Source organism: Hetaerina americana, unplaced genomic scaffold (assembly GCF_022747635.1).
Source record: "Hetaerina americana unplaced genomic scaffold, ioHetAmer1.1.p SCAF_23, whole genome shotgun sequence".
NCBI lineage: Eukaryota > Metazoa > Arthropoda > Insecta > Odonata > Calopterygidae > Hetaerina > Hetaerina americana.
Genome location: NW_027286797.1, coordinates 5,985,848 through 6,007,993, shown reverse-complemented (window position 1 = coordinate 6,007,993; position 22,146 = coordinate 5,985,848). Strand labels below are relative to the sequence as shown.

The following is a 22,146-nucleotide window of genomic DNA, read 5'->3' as shown; positions in this document are numbered from 1 at the left end:
GATGGCTTTTCTTCACATATCAATATAGGCCTTTTATTTTGCAGTTAATTTCATAGTACTAGTTTAAACTCAACAAAATAAAAGTTAACCAGTTTAATTTAAGCACTCTGGTAGATCTTGGGTAATTATTTTTTTGTAACATTTTTGTTTTTAGCATGTGTCTCTCTGGAAATTTGTGTTTTTGTACCCTGTGTGATGACAGTAAACCCTTTCAATACCAACCCAGTTTTATAGAATTTAGTTCCTTCTAGCTACTTATTTTTCAACACTAATACTTCTAGGGCCTTCAAGAAAGTGGGCATAACATATCAGCTCAGAGCATCATAATGCTGAAAGTAAGTGCAAACTAAATATTATATAAATGAAAGTTATTTATTCATCCAATTTAACTGATGAGTATTCAAATTAGTAAACAAAAGATTATATTTGCCTAATATTCACAGTTTTTAAATACAATAAGCTTTTAAATACTAAAGACAGTATTTGATTGCCTATTAGTAAAGTTCCTCATGTTTCACATGGTCAAGAGTTTTGAATTATCATGATCTTATTAATGTAAAGTCAACACTGAAACAATGTCATGTAATTGCTCCAACTCCATTTAACCACCATTACAAAAAATATTGAAGGCAGTACTTTAGTTCACATTGAAACATTTATTTTTAAAGTGCTACTTTACTTTTTTCTCTGGAAAATCATGTATTGGCTAGTCATTGGGATCTTATCCGATGCATAAAAAAATTATTTCATTGGCTGATTGGTTATTCTTAAGATGAAGATTAGATACCAAATCATAGTGGGTGTTTGAGAATACTTGTTTGTAATTTTTAAGAATTTTTTCTTAGAGAAATGGAACTTTTTAGCTCTCTAAATTTCTAAATTCTTTACAGTTTTGTCATTAAATGTTAAGAGTCTTAATTTTTATTTTGCAATTTAATATATTAGTGTTCAAAGAAATCTTGTCCATAATAACTCAAGTTATGCATTTCATTCAATAATGTGCACATTTTAATTTTGTGCAACTTTCTTCAGCATAACTGGTATAATGATTCCAGGTAAATGACACTTATGTAATTATTGTGATCAGTTGGCCATAAATCATGGAATAAATGGCAGCTATTGAAGATGTAAATATTTGCGAGGAAACAATGCCAACTTAAGTGAAAATTTCATATCCCTTAAAGTTGAATTGACAACAGCTTTCAAAATTGAAAAATCATCAAGTACTAATCCAGCAGCTACAAACAAATATGGTCCCTAATTTTAAATATACACTTCAGGGAACCTAATAATGAATATGGCAAAAAATTGTTCAGCCTAGTCTGTTTTTCCTTGAAAATCAAAACTCTCTAATTCTTTGAAACAATTTTGTGCAACAGTTTGTGCATCATTCACATATGGTGCAAAAGTTTATGCCATGTATTGAGAAAACTAGTAATTGAAATTATTGCTTCCAAACTTAATTGTTTTGCATCATCTGTCACAGTCATTAACAAACTTGTATGACATCTACCTTGTGTAAGCATAATTGAAATATATTTTTCCATGCTGTTCTTATCGAGGTATAGGTACCTAAACATTGGCACACCTAATTACTTGTATATCCTTTTAACTTTGGTTTGGTTTTTATGAAAACTTCTAACTCCAAGTATTGCATGGGGGAAATGATTTCAAATTTCTGCATGTGAATTTTGTATTTTATAAGTTTTCCTAATCTTGTTTTGTGCATTCTTCATTTTGAATGGTTAACTTGAGAGTAAAAAATGTCACTTTAATATGCTATGATGATTGTCTTGTGAGATTTCAAATCTTCATGTTATAATATTTCAAAATTTTTAAATTCATAATTTTTTGTCATTTGTATTTTTGAATTTTTGTTAAAGCATGCCAATAGCAAGCATCTCAACACATTTTTTCATTGCTTTTTCTATTGAAAGAGTAAATGCCTCTTTGAGTCAAGATTGGTCCAAATTCATTAATATTTTATAGGGAGAACCTGGTGAGCCTGGACCTCCAGGTCCTCCAGGCCCACAGGGGCCTGAAGGCCTTCCTGGTCATGATGGAAGGCAAGGTTTACCTGGGGACCCCGGCCCTGCTGGTGAACGGGGACCAGTAGGCCCTATTGGACCTCCTGGGCCTGTTGGTATTGGAGGAACTCCTGGACCTAAGGTGAGCTTTAAAGTGAATGTTCAAGCACTCTTCAATTGTTTAGCATTTCTGACCTTGGGTGAATATCTAAGTTACATGTAAATGTGAGAAGTCTCTTTCTTGATTCTTTCATGTAAATTTTGGTGATATTAATCTTTACCATCGTGATCGCAAAATTTACCGCGCAACTTCTACCTGGACAGACTATTTACAATTTTGTATGGTATCTGAAGGGTGTTCTATATTTCTTACAGAATATCAACACATCATAATTAATTCATTATCCTGGGTAAACTCAAGCATGAATCGTAAATTGCAGCATGACTCCCTTAATTATGAGATAATATTAACTTTTAAGAACAAATTATATGTGAGACAGGTTCTGTGACCTTTGAGATATATTCTATAAGGTGTAGGAATAAAGAAACACTTTCATATAAACCATATTAAAATTGTATATGTGTGTATGTATACATATATATATATATATATATATATATATATATATATATATATATATATATATAATTTAAATGGAGAAAAGTGATAGTGCTTGTGAGCAAAAACAGGCATTCCGAATTTTTGGTGGGCAAACCTCATTCCTATAGGGACATAAGGAACTGAGGAGAAGGTTTTAAGAGAAGAGGAGGAGGATGCTGGATGGAAAAGGAAAGGTATGGGGGAGAAGGTTTGGAAGTATGGATTTAGTATGGAAGGCTTTGGGAGCAGAAGGGGATGAAAATAGAAAATATCTGGAGATTGGGTCCTTAGTGTCTATATTGATGTGTGGCTCATTCCAGGAATCAAGGAGCCAGATATACATGACTTCTATTGTTTTGAGCTTGAATGGAGGTTTGGATGGTGGGAGGTACGCTAGAATGATCTCTTAAAGTGTATCCATCTGGCTCCCTGTTTTCTGGAATGAGCCAGGTATCAAACGATATCAGACACTAATTACCCCAATCTTTGGATATTTTCATCCCCTATGCACTCCCAAAACCATCCACATCAATTTCACTCTTCCAAACCTTCCCCTACCAACTCTTCCCCTCCCAAACCTTTCCCCGCCTTCCACTTCCATGCACTTTCTTCATCCTCTCCTTTTGAAATCTTCTCCTTAATTCCTTCTTTCCCTAGGGGAAGGTGATTTGGCTACCAAAAAATTTGGAATATGTATAAGTTTCATTTGTATGTGTTTCTCTGTGTATTTTTTTGCAAGCACTATCTCTATTCTCCGTTTAAATTATGCTTCTTTTCCATGAGACTTTCCTTAAAGATATATAATGTGTGTATTTTGTGAATAAATTAAATAAATAAATATGTATATGTTTATACATACATATATATATATATATATATATATATATATATATATATATATATATATATATATATATATATATTCATAACACATAAATATAGGATAGCCAGGGGGATATAAAACTGCCATTTTTAAAGTAATTTAGTCAACATTATAGAAATTTAAATGTTGACATTAATTAAGTGAAATTAGAATGAAATTAATGCAAAATATCTAGTATGCAGAATTCATATGCCTGAATCAAATAGTAATATGTGAATGTAATTTAAACTACATAAGAGATTGGTGCATGATTTCAAGCATTCTTAGGATGAGTGATCGAACATACCCAGAAGATATTGGTTTAAATGAGTTTGCATCTAGCTATCATGTGAGCTTTGCTCTTGACACACACATTAATAATAGTTAGGAAATTAGAAAAATTCTGATTTATTTTTAGTTGTTGAGAAAAGCTTTTGTTACATGTTGCTTCTATATGCATGAGTTGTCAAAGCAAGGATAATTTCCTGTAATATCAGATACCATCTTCATAGTTATACTGGAAATATGATTACACTACTCCTTTGGTGGCACTCTACACATTGGGCAGTGTGCTTTTGGCTGGTTCATTGATTGTTCCCACTATTTTAATAAACTGAGTTCTTTATATATTGAACATCCTGAAATTGAAACAGACATAGTATTAAATATGAAAAGAAGGAAATATAAGGAAAGAAGCAGGCTCTTATTGAAGGTTATTTAAATGTTGAGTAGCAAAAACAAACAGAAAAAAATTATTATTTGCATATTATCTTATGTGTGGGTATTTATTATGTTTGCTTGAATGTAAGCACGGGAAACCCTGGCAGTGCATCATCATACAAAGCACCAATTGTTGTCTCAAATGGGCTGCAGGAATAGTATAAGATGAATTTGTTGGATCATTTTCATCACTGACAAAATACTTGTCCATGGCATGAAACATATCATTTTGGTTTTATAACAAATTGGGTTTGTGTGTCTGAGTTCTAGGATTGTGCATTCCATAATACCAACTACTTGTTATAGGAATATATCATCCCTGAATATCTTGTTGTCACAATTAATTATTGGCTAATTAACCCTTTTGCTGCGGTTCATTCTCCTGAATCCTACTTCTCACATGTGGCAAAAATGGTGGGTATTGTGTCTTCATAACCTTTATTACTCCAGAAATAATGTAATAATATAAATGATAAAAACATTGATGTAATAAAAATAATCTAGATTCACTGTTTATTTGATAGAAAATTTTGATTAATGTATTTTGATTTTATAAAATTTCAAAGTATGATAGCGCACCACAGAGAGGGTGAAAAGGTACATCCACAGCAGTGAAAGAGTAAAAACTTACTAGCATGAAAAAATATGGTGGATGAAATTTTTTTTGTAAATCACGAATTATTTAAAATGTGGTTTATGATTTCATCTATTGGAAAAAAAGATTTGGGTTCAGGCACCCATAGGAATTAGTCTTTCTCCTGCGTCCAGGTACGAAATGAATTTTAAAATGCTACTTCAAATTCTAGGTATCGCCTAATACAAAACTACTTTTGCACTCAAAATGAAGTGTGTTGGAATGATATGCATGTAGTATAACATCTTGAATGGTGAAAACTGGTACTGCCATAATTGCTAACTACCAGCCATACAACCTGGTGCTCATTATTTTCAAATTTAAGTGAAAATTTCTTTCTTTTTATATAAACCTCTTGCCATTTTATGGTTACAATGCGCATTCTTTTGAAAAATTGGTGTAATGTAACCTCGCTCTACTCCATTTATGCCAAATTGAGCATGATCTTATTATATTAGATGATTCCATTTGGGATGAATCCTTTAACTAACCTCCAGATCTAGGCCTACATCACTTTGGGCTTTGGAAATACTGCAAGCTACAGCATAATTGGTGGAAGAAAATGTATGCCCCCAAGGATTGTGTTGCTATTGATTCATTAAGAAAAAGACACTTATTTTCAAAAAAGATAAGCTTTTTCTTCATGTTAGCAGTTAGCAGTTGCAACTTTTATGAGCATACAATTGGCTGAATTCTATGTGCTATTAGGATATGAAGTGGTGTCAGAGAGATTTCATATTCTGGGTGACTTCCAGTCTGGCAAATCTGAAAAAGGTCTGGAATTGTTTTATTTTTGCCCAGGACTGATGAGTAAAATTTAGGTGGAGGATATTATGTAAGATTATGGGATGCAGATGCATATTAATGCATATGGGATGATTAAATGCATATTATATTTTTAGCTTTGATAGTAGTAAGGAGGTAGTGATAATGATAAACGTAAGTCAGAGTATGCACAGACCATGCTAAAATCAAAAGCAATCACAATTGTAAATCATTGATATTAGATGTAGTATAAGGGGGTGGAAGGGGCTGCCACTCATATGTCTATCAATTTGCATATTAATCATAATTAATTAACATTTTAAATAAGGTTGGTCAATATTAGAATAGAAATGGTATATAGCCATATAATTTTCTAGAAGTTTTTTCTTCTGAAAATTTTTTCCTTTGCTCTATGTACTGTAGTTAAGTAAATAAATCATCATTTAAACCAGTTTCTCCAATATGACTGACCTTTCAGCCTAGCAAATCTGCTATATATGTATAAAATCAGTGCTAATGTAGTAATAAAGATATGTGAATTATTTTCTAATGTATTTCACCAAGTAGACGTTTTTGTAAGGTCCTTTAGTGGCCCATAACCTTCAAGTTAAATTGTTGCCTTGTTACATATTATGAGCTCAATGATACCTCAAGGTGCTTCATGAACCTCTATGGGGATGTTGCTAAGGAGCTATGTGAACCTCTCACAAACCACCATCAGCCTATTTATGCATGGTAATTCATTAATTGCCATAACATATATTTTTGAGATTATGTTGGATATTGTTTTCTTTTTATTCATTCTTTATGTTCATCATCCACTCTTTTTTATGTTTTATATGTTCTGATTATTACTGTATCCTCAGACAATTTGAAGAAAAATGTCATAATGCAAATGTCTACCCTGCTTATTGTTTACTACATTGCAGTCCTATTTTTTGATTCAATAACCATGAACTTTTATAGTATTTTATTTTAACTTTAATAGTAGATCATAAACCTTAGAGTCTATTTAAAAAAGACCAAATGTGCCTATTTTTATTTGAGTGTAGACCAGTATACGAGAGATTTGATTCACAAAATCTCATATTATGATCTGTAGAATTTGGTGTATAGCATGAACAGGTTCATGGAAAAAATGGCAACTACCTTGGCTGTGCTGTGCTGTGGCTATTGTAAAACAGCTCAAAATGTGAGATAAAGTTGTTAGTTGTGATATTTGCACGTGTGCATGTTACTATAAATGTTCGGGATCAAGTGATATCTCATTGAAAGCTCTCTCTGACCACTGTAGTATTTATTGGAAGTGTTCCTTCTGTCGTTTAAATAAGCCCAATATTATCATTATAGCGGCCAATATTGAAAATTTGAAAGTGGAATTACGAGCTTTCCAATCTATTGAAAATACCAGTTTGTAGCGTGTTACAAAGAAAGCTGTACCATTTTCTAAGGTATTAGAATCTGATGGCAAAAAACAATTTCCCCTAGCAGCGAAAACTCAGTATGGTGCCCCATTAGTGTGAACCCAGAATTGCGCACCATGAGTCCTAAATTCACCATTTCTGACGAGTAAGGTTTCCAAATGGTGTGGTAGAAGAGAAGCAAATATAAATGAAGCACTGTGTTTGGAAATTGTTAGCAGCCTACAGTAGGGCATAACCTAGTGTGAGTTTCTGGCAGGACTCTCTTATATGTTGGTTGTGTCCTGTCCAATGCAACACCCAATGACATTGTGAAGCATTTTTTTGGAATACTTCCAGAGTAATTTGGAGAGTTGGTGAAATATACAGTACCTTCAAACTCAGTGCACCAATTAGCCTAAGAAATCATCTTCTTTTAGATAAAATTGGATCAGTTGAAGTGAAAGTGGGAAAATTTTACTCCTCCACACTGCAGAAACTGTTTTCAACTCAGGAAGAGAAAGAGTACATTTTGAAAGGTGCAACAGTCATTAATAAATAAGTGGAACTCTGAGCAGTTGAAAAATCATGAATCACTGGTATCCACCACAGCTGCAAGTAGTGTCCACAGCAATGCTATGGAACTGTGTTAATCAGTTAAGCATGTTACCCACGTCCAAGTGGGAATTACAAAACCTAAGTCCCTCTGATTTTGAATATGTATCAATATATATTGCCAAAATGTGAGATGTTTATGAAATAAGATATCATTGGAAGAAGCAGTTGTCAAACATGGTGGCTACAATATACTATATCTCAATAAACATTACCGAACAAAAAATGAAGTTGTTGTGCATAACATTAGCAATTGTAGCTTGGCATCATTCCACTGCTGGTCTATGTCCAAAAATGGTGTTACCTGCATTTATGTTTTGAAAGGTATGCCTTTTGAAGTCATTGTTTCAGACAAGTTCTGTATGGAATTGAACTTTGAAATATCTGCAATCATGTTGAAGGACCTGAATCTGATCAAACCTTCTGTGTATTATTCCCCTAATGGTGTATTTGAACATTTCTGTAATCAACTGGAACTATCACTATCCCTTTTCTTAATTTTGATGGTAAATGTGGGGATTTCTACATTGAGGCAATACTGAAAACTATTGATTGTTATGTTCTTGAAAGTCTTCTACTCTCCTGTAATTTATGCTGGGAAAACTAACAGCCAATTCCAATTTAGGCCTGCCTACATAATGTAATTACCAATTGTGGTTTTGAACTGTATAGTATAAGTATTATTGACTGCCAGCTGTCTGACCATCAAGATATAAGCTTCATTTTTAAGACTCAAATAACCCCAAAGAAATTTTTTAAATGAAGTAAAGCCATAGCTATTAGGCCCATAGCAGTAGAAGTTCAAAGAGATTCTAAGTGCTTCTATCATACATCGATTGGTATGGTATTTGTACAGACTCAGTTATGCAAATTAGTTTTCACACTTTTTTAGGTGATTTCCTAGACGTTTTTGAACATTGCTGTCTAAAAAAATTATTGGTGGGAGTTTTAGGGTTGGGGACTGACAGCTAAGGTCATTTGCACCATTAGGGATAGATGGGAAAGGAAGAAGGATGGAGAAACCCAGCCTTGGCATAAACCTACTATTATCAAAGGGCACCAAGGGGTCCGCAGTTTAACATCCATCTGACAGGCGTCATACTCACTCAAAGTACTCTTCAAAAAGCACCCCAAGCAGGGATTGGGATATTGCTGAAAAGTATTTGTCATCTCCAAGATTTGAACCTAGGCCCTCTCGATAGGAAGCCTGTACATTAGCCACCGCACCATCGTGATACCCTTAAAAAATTACTGAAATGTAACTTCACTAAAAGGACACTCTTTGGTACATTAAGGCATTATTAGCTCTTAGAAATGATTAACTTAGTTACTACCTCTCTTACAAAACCAGTGGTAGCTTGCACGAGAAAGAGGCTTGTATGAAATGTTAAACAGATTATTATAAATTACAGATTTAGGTGTGATGTAGTGGAACTGTTCCATAATAACAGAGACAAAGTCTCTGTTATTATGCAACGGCGTGACTTGGTGGAAAATCTTCATATTGAAATTGAAAAATAACTAACTTGACTTTTCCATGTAGAAAATTTATTTACGACCTAGGTTTTGTCACACTATATCTTCTTCAGGTAAAAATTGACAGGTCAAACACAGTATATACATATATGTATATGGAGATGTTTTGACCAACGATTTTCTCTACCCTTCACGTTCCCTGTTATGGTATTTCCCCTCACTCCTTTGCCAACTAACCTGACACCAAGCAAACCTTTTGAACAGTATAGTAACCCCTCCTCCCAGCCCACTACTTAATCACCTGACTCATTACCCAGAGCCATTCTCCCCGTCCTCCAACAATACCCATTCCCCATTCCTCTGCGAACTAACCCAACGCCAAGCAAACCTTTTTCAACATTGAATTGATCCTTCCTCCCAGCCTGCTAAATTTATCAACTTGACCAATCCTCCTGCTCCAACTCCAACCATAAACTTTCCCCTCCTCTTCCTACCAATCGTTTCCTTCCTCAACCAATCCTTTCCTTCCTCCCTCCTCTTCCCCTCCACTTTACCTCCGCCCAGAGATATATGTATATACTGTGTTTGACCTGTCAATTTTTACCTGAAGATGTTATACTGTGATGAAACCAAGGTCGCAAATAACTTTTCTACGTGTAAAAGCCAAGTTAGTTATTTTTCAATTTCAATTTTGTAATATCAGTCAGCATTGAAAGTAATCAATGAAGAAGTTGGTCATGATAATGAAAAAGGAAATCTTTCCTTTGCTACAGATACTATAATTTCTTTTTCTTAATTGGCCATGTGCAGCAAAATCTTCCTCCAAATAATTTAAATTTCAAATGGAATTTTTTACCCCCATTTGATAATATATCGACTGTAAAGAAGTTTTTAAAATCCTGCAGTAAGGATTATGGTCCATATAATTCTCTAATTAAAGACATTATTGTGTTTATTGCGGAACCATTGGCTAGGCTACCCAACTTTTGTTTTGAGGCAGATTTCTCAACAGCTATTAACTTACTTCTGCTCCATTTAATTTTTAGGCATTGCATATGTACTCATTGAGACCATGTTTACTTTTACTAATACCTTTTTTTGAGGCATATCAATGAAAAAATGCCTTCTGATAATTGATATCCATAGCAATGAAAATGCCTTTTCAAAAATAACCATTTTTTGCTTTTGTCTTGTGATGGATTAGCTTTTTAGAAGTGATACATTAGAAAAAAAATCATTTACTCTGATGACCTTGGTGTTATTTTACTATATATCATTTCAGTTTGAGGGTTTCAAGGTTTTTTTGGTTATTATATTATGGATGCTACTGGTTCACCTTAAAATGATCCCTTCTCTGGAAAACTCATTTGTTTATGCATGTATTTTAGCTATGTAATAAGCTCTGTTTGCCTAATAGGCAAAAATATATTTACAAATATTAAGATTAATAAACACTCATATGACATGGCACACACATAAAAACTATTTTTAGCAGATATTCATTCCATTGATAAGTAAGCCCATGCCATCTTGCATAAATATGTATTAAATGTTTATTCAGAACTACATTGAATGTTGTTGTTATTATGAAATATACTGAATGCTCTTTAGTCCGCCCCTAATGTTTGACATTATATTATATTTTAGGTGCATTGTACGAGGGTCATCCGGAAAGTAGTACCCGTTCGTGAAATAAAGACACAAAAGTAAATATTAACAAACATAAAAAATTTTATTTGAAAGAGGATACTTTAAACTACTTCTCAACATAATCTCCAAGCAAATTTAGGCATTTGTCATAACGTGTGACAAGTTTCTGTATTCCTGCTGCATAGTCCTTCGCCGCCAGCTCATTGAGATACGCGAGGGACCCATCTTGCACAAATTTTTGCATAATGCAGATGGTGTTTAACAATTTCATGAACAATTGTTCGAGAAACATTGGGAAAATGCTCACAGATGTCATCAATTGTGACGCGCCGATCGTTCCTCACGAATTCGTCAACTGAGCTCACCAGTTGGTCTGTAATGACAGACGGTCTCCCCGAACGCTCATCGTCGTGTGTGTTCCCCCTCCCCATGTTGAAGTTGCGACACCACCGCCGAACAGACGACTCGTCCATTACATTGTCTCCATACACCTCCTTTAATTGGCGATGAATATCACATGGGCGAACGTTTCTTGCATTGAGGAATTTAATCACTGCCCTCACTTCACAACTGGCGGCGTTCTCAATTTTTTTAAACATTGTAAACAATCACAGAAACAACACAGGCAATGCTAGCGTCACGCAACTTGGCTCAGAGAAGGCAGACAAGCCACTGAAGCTATCTGACCTCGTCCAGCGGCTACTCGCGTCGTCAGCACTTCATGCGGCACGAACGGGTACTACTTTCCGGATGACCCTCGTAAATCAGTATTTATCAGGAAGGGAGAAGAAAATTACATTTTCATCATTTTTGTTACAAATTTCTGCATATTTTCCTTGGATCTATAAAAAATGCACTTTTATCTTTCATTGTATTTTCATTGTAAGTCAGGTTATTATTAGTGGGCAGGGAGGAATCTGCAACTGCATCTCTGGTAGAGGTCGTTTTGTCCAATTTTCGGATTGATTTTAAAGAAAATGGCGCCCTATTTTCCTTCCATTTCATAATTAATCTGTTTTCAACAATGCCAATGCACAAATTGAGTAGCTTCAGGCATGATGTGGTGGAAGTTGAACATAATGAAAAGCTGATGGAAGCACTTTTCCACTTGATATCAAGTGGAAAAGTGCTTCCATCAGTTATTCATAATGCCAATGCAGTCTATACTGCATGTGAAAAACTTCTTGATGGCATCTAATATGGCATTGTCCAAATTTGTAGTTTAAGGGACAAGATATGTATTTATAATAAATGTAGCATGCTGTCATGGACCATCTTCTTCAGAGAAATTAAATCAAATGAAGGTTGTCCATCTGTTACAAAAACAAGGGTAAATCAGGAATCGGAGTGCTGGAAATGAGTGGCCACCCTGGCAATATTAAGGGTATAATTTGTCTAAGTTTATTTATGAATGAAATTAGATCATGTAACATTCCTTATCCTTCGCGTCAGAAATTTTATTTTCCTATGTTTTTAATTGATTTGAGCTAATTTAGTTATCAAACTATATCTTGGATGCATATGGTATTATTTAATATATCATATTAAAGGTATACTTATTCTTTGAAACTAGGTATATGGAAGCAATTTCTCAAATTCATCGGCAAGTAGCTAATTTTACATTAGATTGTAATCTGCACTGCAAAATTCTGAAAAATCATAAAATTCATTATTAATTTAATACATTTTCAATGTTCTACATTATGTGTTAAGACGTAATACAACCTATTAATGAGTAATTACTGCCACATTATATCATTATACTTTTTAGAATATCTAAGCATGGCATTTCAAAGTCACACAGAGAGATCCTAGCTTGTATGTGTATATACTTTATTGAAATGAGTACTAAGATGGAAGAAAGAGGAACCTTTTTCTCTTCCTCTTTCCCTAATTTTTTTTGATATTTTATGCCTTTTCCAATGGGGTGACATAGGTCTAGCTTTCCTGAGGCTAGGTTCAATTTCTCAAAGTTTTTAAGAGATTTTTGGCACACCCTCTAGACCTTTATAAGCCATTGTTGATAATATTCTATTGAAAATAAAATAAGTAGTTATTATTTTATGAAATCTTGGGCAGTCAGATAATGTGACTCAATAAAGAACATATCCAAAGGATAAAATATTTCAAGGGCCTTTGTTGATATCTTCCAGGACTCGTTAAAACCTAATCTAGATCATTTTCTTGTAATATCTAAAATTCTCATGTGGCCCTCTGCAGTCTTCACATTTAGCGAAATCCTTGTCTTAGTCATGATCAATGAAGATAATTTTGTGCACTGCCCTATTCCTACATTTTAGTCAAAATATCATTCAGTGTGTGAAATTGCACTTGCCATAATTTTACTCTTGTCTTATACTCTGAGGGACTAGCTTGATGCCTATTGCTCAATGTAATTTTTAAAATGACCTGGGATACAATTAGAAACTATGCATTTTGTTTAGAAGTTATGAGTACCATGAAGGTTGACAGCAATAAATATTTGAAATAATATTTATTATCCAGAAAGAAAATGTTACCATTTTGCACAATTTGGTATAGGACTAGGACTCCGTTATTATGCATTTCCTTGACTTCCAGAGGATCAGAATTGAATTAATGTGACAATAATTTTACATAAAAAGCTGCATTAAGCATCATTAGTGCCAGGTTAAAATCATAGTGTAGGGGTATGAAATCATGCCTGGCATTTTCATGTGATGCCACAGTTTTGGTCGTACTCTTTTATTCAGTGTCTGTTCAGACTATTTTCATCATCACCTCTGTCCATGTTGTTCTTAATTAAAAGTATGTTGGTTCTCATAGTGATGCTGATTTTCCTGTAAAATTCAATAAAATGTTATCTTGCAATATGAGCTGTAGCCAGAGGAATGCTGTTAAAACACTATTACGCATGGACATAGAGGACTGAGACCTTACTAAAGATGCTCTTATTAAACAATGATATATTTGGGGAACATTAGTCTTTTGTAAAAAAATTGACATGTACATTCAAGTTTGTTTCTATCACTTCATCATTTTCAAGGAAATGGAAAAGTTTTGCAAAACAGCAGTTTTACATAATTTAATTAAGGGTTTCCCTAACAGCATAAAAGCATGAATACCCCAATGCCCCTGGTTTAACAAATTTTGTATATTGTGTCCTCCAAATGAGTTAACTGCATGCTACTGCTACTTCAAACGTCTCTTGTTAAATATGCTGGACAATAAGTTATTTAATTTATTTTTGTATAAATAAAAGCTTAACTTCCCCACATTCTGTTGAATACAATGCAAGTGAAAATATAAAACTATTTGAAATGATGCTTATGACTTTATTATTACTCAACATAAGCGGATCCCACTTTTTCTTCATTTATAGATGTTTTCATACATTTTTGATGGTAGATGTTGAAGGTTAACTATTCTTAATGTGGTTTTAATGTTTGAAATAGGTTTGAAATTTGGCAACTGCATGCTTGAACTAGAAAAACACTTAAGCATCAAATAACCAATGATCAGTATACACTCATCTTAGTATAGATCCCACACTGTTTTATATTTACAGTCTGAAATACAGACCTGTACCTGTAGATTTTTAGTGAGGTCACATTATAGAGTGCGCCTGTTGTATCACATATGTTAAGAAATTCAGTGAAGTACCTCTGTATACAATTAAGCATTTGAAAATATTCATTTATATCAGCTCATTTCTCTGTCATCAATTGCATTCACGCCCACATTCAGAAAAACATACATTTCTTAAGCTTTGATCCAGATTTAGATAAAGTCTCTCCTGTAGTTGCTTTCTTCATGGGTATATGGTTACCATAGGTATATTTGGTTCAGCTGGCTCTTCTTGCAGGGAAGTGGGAGTGTCTGAGGAGTCAGCTGCCCCTGGACTTTCAAACGATCTATGTACCTTTGGAAGGAATGGCTCTAACCCCAACTCTACCATATTGTTTCTACATAAATGGCCTGCATGCACATATCTGGTTTGCTGGTTGATGTGCACCAGGTATGTCACATGGCCTATAACTTTGCATACCTGCGAACTATGTGCTAAAGCCTTATCAGTTTATTGATGTATTGTAAACCCTTTCCTCTATGAGATTCTAATTTTCTTCCATCTTCCATTTTCTTTATGGCTTCTTCTATGGGAATTGTTAATGGCTATAGTTTACCCCCAAGTTACCTTGGTTAACTGAAAGTATGACCAAACCTAAACTGCATGATACATTTAACAGCTTTCTTGGCTAAAAATTCCACTTATAGCTATTATAGTACATTAGACTACTTGTATAGTACTTGTAGAGTTCATGCATATAATAAAAAGTTACATGCATTTGCCTTTTCAATAGCCTGCATTCTGATTTTTATATTTTGCATGTGAGTTTTAGTTTTGTTCCCGATTTGACAAGAGACATAATTGGATTTTTTTCTGTATACCTTGGTAACCATTTATACCTGTTTATTTATGTGAGCCTCTATTTGATTACATTTTATCATGGCTAGAAAATTATTGGAGAATGTAGATGTAGAAGTACTTGAGCCTTAAGTTGTACTACATTTTCCATTGCTGGATGCAATCTTTGCTGCGATAATGCTTTAGTGAGCAAACATTGAATAGAGCATTTTTTTGTGAGGAGGATAACAGAACTTGAAATCAACTCTGGAATTAGATTTGATGAAATTGTGAAATACTCTACAATTTTTGCCTTCAAAATTTTCTGCTCACAGGAATAATGGATAGAGGAGATACTTCAGAAGTGGCAGGATGTTGAAGGATGGTAGATGTAGAAGGGAGAATATTTGGTATGAAGGGATGGATTGAAAAATCATTTTCCATTGCATTAAGCAGGTAAATAGTATGAGGGTCTTAATAGAGCAATAGGGTTCTGTAGGGTGATGGCAATATCCTGCTAATCAAAGTTCAACAGAATCCCTGAAGTATGTGTAGGTGTTGCTTTCTATTATTTCTTCTGTATACTTTATCACGTCTTAGAATTCCTTCACATTGCAAAATAATGTCTCCTTTTAAGTGGATGAAAGCTTATGATGTTGCATTATAAAAATATCGTACAGGTATATTCTAATCAAAAAGCAAATTATGCCACAAAAACAGGTGATATGTCATATTCGACACTGCTTGAGAGAATGCACCTGAGTTAGGCACCTTCAGAAGGTATAAATAAATTGTGAAGTCATTCAGAATATCTTCATCTTTACAAATCTATTAGTCACCACTGGATATATACATGGACTTCAATTGACTGAATCAGTATTAATGCATAAATAAATTGGAATTAATAGGGATTGTATCATAAATGGAATGAGTTTGTTCTGATTAATTTCACCCAGAAGTAAGTGGAATTAAAAGGCAAATCTTGGATTTAATTGGAATTTTTGCCAGTGGGTACTACAAGGAAAAATTTGCCCAACAAAAATTGACGTGCACTATTTCTATCTCTAAATCTCTTGGAAAACTTAAATGTTTGGTAAAGCGCTCAATTAAAAGAACAGAGCTATTACCACTGTTCTTATAACCTCAAAAAAATACTAGTTGATAACGGGTAAAAAACTATTGACTTTTACTTGTTGTTTATTCATTGATAGCTTCAAAAACTGAACTGATCTTCGGCATGATGACAAAATTGGCAAATCTTCAATGTAGAAATGGCAATTTACAAAATAATGGTAAACATTAGTGTAACAACAAATGTTGATTAGTATTCACATCCTATTGATGCAATAAAAATGTAAGTCCTTATTTATTGCTATTCACTGACTTTTTCAATGATGCACTTAAAATAAGAGAATTAAAATTCTAGCTATGGATTTTTTATGCCTTCAGTAGATATGTTGATAACCTACCTGTGTTTATGTTAGAATTTCTTTAAATATGCATTATAGAACTCAAGAGTATGTGATGGATAAATGTCTATGTGATTGCAAGCACCAACAGTATGTTATAAACTCTTTTATTAATAATAAGCTCATCAAGTGATCCCATACTATGCTCAAAGGTTTAGATTATTTTGATTGAAGCTGCGAAGCTTTAAGTATATAAGTTGCCAATATGGTTGGATGATTTGATAGATAAATTTGAACTGCAAATGAAGAAGAATCTAACTATGTGTTCACTATCAGAAAAAAAGTGTTTCTGATGATATTGGTTTTATGACTTCAAATATAATAACTAATTGGATTTACTAAAGAATTTGTCTTCCAAAAATTAAGTGAAATAGAAAAAGAGAAAATTTAAATTTAACAGATTTATTGTTTTCTTTTTATTGGTTCTTTTAATATTGATAATAATGAAAGATAATATTTGTGCGTATAAATTAATGTCCATGATTTAGGACATCTTTGTGAGTACAAAATATACCAAGCTGCTATTAGAACTATTATTTCAGTTGCTTTTAACTGTTTTATTTTACTTGAAGAAATTGATTTTAGACATTTTTACAGCCAGAAGTGTTGAAGCATTTTGCTGTCCACTGGTGATGGTAGTAAGTCAGTTTCTATAGCTGCATTACCTACTTAAAGGCTAAGTGCTGTTATCTACTGTACAATTCAGATATCAAAGGTGTGGGTGTATGAGTATGTATACATATATATGTATATTTGTGGTGTAATGCTATTGAAGAACATAGTCTCTGGGAATTTCTTCTGCATAAGTCCATATTACAGGAACAATATTTATCCTGGATTGAAGTTGGTATTTTCAAGTGAGTAGTGCTTGATGCTAATTTTTGGCCATCTTATTTTCATCTCCCATTTAATGTGATTTGCTCTGATTGTTCATTTGAGTTCCTGTCTAGTCAAGTATGCTCTGAATGGCTGATTAGTTTTTTGTTGAACGTACGTATCCTGGCACCAGAAATAATAAAACTGTCTTTTATGTTGGAATGATCTTGGTTTTTGTAAATATCTATAAACTGCCAAGTTAGTTGCAGAAAGCACTGACTTTCTGGCTTTGTGGCCAATTCAGCTTTTTTGAAGTCAGCGTTATGTGTTGTCCGTGTCAACACACCATGAGATGACCAACGTATGGCATTAATTTTGAAGATGTTTAACTAATTAAAAAGAAAAGCTAGTACTTTCCAGAACTCATTTTGGAATTCATATGAATCAACAAAGAGTATAAAATTTCAATGAAGAAGGCAGTCAAACACTTTCCGCAACATTTGAATGCATATTAAGAAAAACTCAATCAGTGAATAAGATCATGCTTTATTGGATTGTTAATGTACATAAGGCATGTATGATATCAGCACCAAGTACTTGTGACCCAAAGACACCGGCTGCAAATCCAGCAAAACTGTTCTCCCAGCAAATATGGTCCTCTATGGAAGAAATCTCAGAAGACATTGGTTTTCCACTTGTGGTCAAATTTAATTAGGTGGTTCACGTGTTGCACCTTAAAGGAGTCTTTCTGGAAGGCATATATGCTGTGAATAACTTCAGTGCTTCATAGCCTATATTATTAATGGAATGGATCATTTTGCTATAGCATCCATGAAAGTTGCATTGTTTCTTTTAATATATTTTTCTGTTGCTTGAAGTTCTAGTAATTCACTTTCCCTTGATCTTGAATACTCATAAGACATCAACTTTGAGATTTGATCAAAGGCAGTAAAATTTGATTGATGTTATTCACATATAATCCACTTGTATGAATTCATGTCAGTTTTATTCTATAATTCAGAAAAACAGCAAAAATTATCATTGTGTTAAAGGTTCCGGGCATGAAAATGCTGAACAGTAGGTTTCATAACTTGATATTTTTGTGAAATTGAAATTTTTGACATCCTATAAAAAAATGCATGAGAGCATTTAAGGAGAAATAAAATCCTTTTTATGAATTTATTAATTTTCATTTGATATATAAGCCACCTTATTGTTCTCATTGAATGAATTGAATGATGTTACAAAATAGCACTGTTACTAGGAAACAATGAACACATGCACAAGAATGTATTATAGCAATTAGTTTATGGTAATTAATAGCAAAAGAACAGCTTGGAAGAAGTACAGCACATAAGATAATGTTGTCACTGACATAGGAGGGATCCTTGTCAACCCTGAGTGTGTGTGTGAATGCATTTCACAAAGGTCTAACACACCTGAGTGATTGCTTGTTTACGTAGGTCCGTTCTGTTTCATTATATCTATTTTATAATTTGGCATTCATCTGAGTGATTGACCGATCACTGGCATAGGAGAGATCCTTGTGAACCCTGAGTGTGTGTGTGTGAATGCAATTCACAAGAGTGACCGTTATTCCTTAACACACCCTAGTGATCGAGTGGTTGTAAGTTTGTTTTAATTTTATTATTTATTTTGCCTTTTTGGTGTGTGATTCAGGTATATGTGGGACACTGTTTCTTAAACAATCCCTAGTGACCTAGTAGGTGTTCCCTATTGTACCTCTTACTTGTAAAGAACGTACTCTTACTTGTAACTTGTTTTATTTCCCCACCCCCTTTACAACCTAGTGTCAATCAAGTTTACAGGCACCTGTATGGCCTTGGCTATCTCGTTTTCATTTAATTTGTGATAAAATCCTTTCCCACACCAAAATGACCGTATGGTAATAGCTTTGTAAGGCTTATGATAATTCAAGCTGGTTGAAAACAAGATTTAGGTACTAATTGAACCCTAACACATCTCATTTTCAATGGACCCTTATAGAAAAACTAAAATGGAAGCTCAAGGTTACTGATGAAATTAAGATTTTGGATAGGTTGTGAATGGACACCCAGGTTTGTCTCTCATGTTGAGGGAATGTTCAAGTCCCATGATTTGGTGGATGAGGTCTTTCCCAAGAAATAATATTAATAGACTATTGTATTTATTGATTTTAAGAGATCATTTTTCTTTTGAACTCTGTGCATTGAAAGCAAATTCATAATTAGATAAAACTAAATTTTTAGCACCCTAACTTCTCATGCCAGACAGACTTGCTGTAACTGAGGCAGTCTTGTGATGGTGCAGAGATGTCTTGTGGCATACATGTGGAATGCATATCCATTTAGCCATTCAATCTGCATGACAACAGTGAAAATGATTTTTGAAAATGGGTTCACCGATGAAGTAATATGTTTTAGGGATTTTGATTTTTGTATTTCAAGTTTATAAACTAATTACAGAATTTTCTTAAGTTATTAGGTTTTCAAAGATTTTTAAGCTGGGACTAAAATTTCTTTTAGGGACCCTGGGTAACATTCATAAAAGTAGTATTTATTGGAGGTGATCGACAGCTAAGGTCTTTTGTGCCATTAGGGATGGGTGGGAGAGGAGGAAGGGTGGAGAGAAACCAGGTGTCTGCATTAGCCTAACCTACTCTTAACGAAAAGCGCCAAAGGGCCCGTAGTTTTATGTCCCATCTAACATCCGCATACTCACTCAAAAGTGCTCTCCACAAAGCACCTCAAGTAGGGTTACCACTGAAAAATATCAGCCATTGGCTGGATTTGAACCCGGACCCTCTCGGTGGGAAGCCAGTACATTTGCCATCGCATCTTGGTCCCCTAATTATCATAAGTCAAATATAAGTGAAGCATAAATAGCTAACATTAAATAAGTAAACACAATTATATGAAGAATGTAACATAAAAGAAAATAGACACATACATTAGCCTCTGCACCATCCCAATCCCCCAGAAGTAACATTCATTAGTCCTTGTTTATTGCATTGGCATATGCATGAGAGATTAAGGAAAGTGCTCTCTCAAGAAAAGGACTTTGTCTGTGGCTATTGGACTTTTTTCAGTCCTAACTTTCATGAAGAAATTAACATAATATTGCCCCATGTGAGCTTGCAAATTGTGTAAATTAAGTATTCTTGATCAATCATAAGTCAAACCTCACACTTTGGCAACCACCATAAGTAGTGTGTACTGTAAAAAAAATTAATTATATTCGTCTCTATTTCATAATTGAATGATTGTTTTGAGCAATTATCTCACACACATTTATCCCAGAGCAGAGGGTTTTAAGTGAATAAATGGTGTTAGGTGTCCATATGGCTCTCATAGTGATTTTTTAGCTTTTCTTGGCCATTCTCCCTTGCACAGAAAAATTTTCTGTGATGGCTAATGTAATGCACTCATGATTAGGGTGTAATGAAATTGTAGTGTGTAGCATATTACTAGTCATACCGATTGACTCACTTATATTCTTCTATGCCATCATATAAAAGGTAGTATCTTATTTTTTGCTAAAACCAACGATTTGAATGGTATTGTTTTTCACTTCCATTCCACTTCCTGTTATTTTTGGATTAAATTATAAGTAGTACATTGAACATGAAGGTTAAATTTTTCATTTGCTTTCTTTATTTTTCTTATTAACTATTAGCTAGATGTGAACTATGAACCTGTAGCCTTCACAAGCTACGCACTATGAAAATCTTCATGCCAACCTTGATGTCCTCTTAGCTCAGAAATGATCCAGTAAAAAGAGGCATTATTAAACATATGGGGCAAAGATGTGCAGGCTGCTCATTATTTAGTTCAGCTTTGTGTTGAATGTTTTTGGGATAGTTAAGTGGTCCAACATGAGAATGGATTATTCTCATTAAAGTTATGTATGGTCTATGTACGAGGGTGGTCCCATAAGTACCTGGCCTCTGTGAATTTTAGGTATTCAGCCCATTCGATTAGCTCTTCTTTCAAGGGCCCATCAAGTTTTGTGTATAAGTTGGAATGTTGCGGGCCTTGGCATTTGGTGAAGAACTGAGTGATATAATTGCTCACATGAAAATTTGATAGCGTCCAGTGGCAGTATCTTTATCCAATTCTTGTTGTACTAAGATAGCAATGGTCCAGTGAGATCTTTTAGCACTTTTTCTAAGAATATCATCAGCTGTGGATATCCTATGATGAAGATTTTTAGCTTGTATTTAATAGCTTCCACATTTCTTGCTGCATACTATTCTCAAAAATGATTCTTAGGATAATATCATTTTCAGGTTGCAAGGTAGCAGAGCAAATGTCATTGGCCTGGGATGAGTCAAATATAAAAAACCATAAACACAGTTATAAACCCAAAAGGCAGTTTCATAGATGATGGTAGAGTTCACCCTTTTTTAAGAAGAGGTGTGAGCAATTCTCACATCTGGGTGGGGGGGGGGCCAGATACTTTCACTTTGAGTTTTATGTATCAATTCTACATATAAATACTAAGTGTTATCAGTGCTTGCAAAATTTAATTGAATCAAATAAATTCACCATATTTAGATTATATTCTTCTCAAAGTCAATTCTTAAAATATTTTTTGTAGAATTGTTTCCTCTCGGTAAATGGGCAGTATTTTATTGTAAAATCTCATATTAGTTGTTAAAACAGTAGTTTGAAATCTTCATCCAGTGTCTTTGAAAAAGATAGTCTTGCAAGTAAACAAAAGATAGC

At 33.9% G+C, this 22,146-nt stretch overlaps 1 protein-coding gene across 3 annotated transcripts in view; it reads left to right on the top strand.

Moving 5' to 3' along the window:
• The window catches only part of LOC139689417 (collagen alpha chain CG42342-like), a 542,037-nt gene that overhangs the window by 424,176 nt on the left and 95,715 nt on the right, over nucleotides 1–22,146 (top strand). For 2 of the 3 annotated variants that reach the window (XM_071586532.1, XM_071586530.1), the window contains one exon: nucleotides 1,990–2,169. In XM_071586532.1, coding sequence (XP_071442633.1) covers nucleotides 1,990–2,169 — 180 coding nt within the window. Of the gene's footprint in view, nucleotides 1–281; nucleotides 336–1,989; nucleotides 2,170–22,146 lie in introns of all 3 variants that reach the window. The other variant, XM_071586531.1, reaches the window with a different exon arrangement.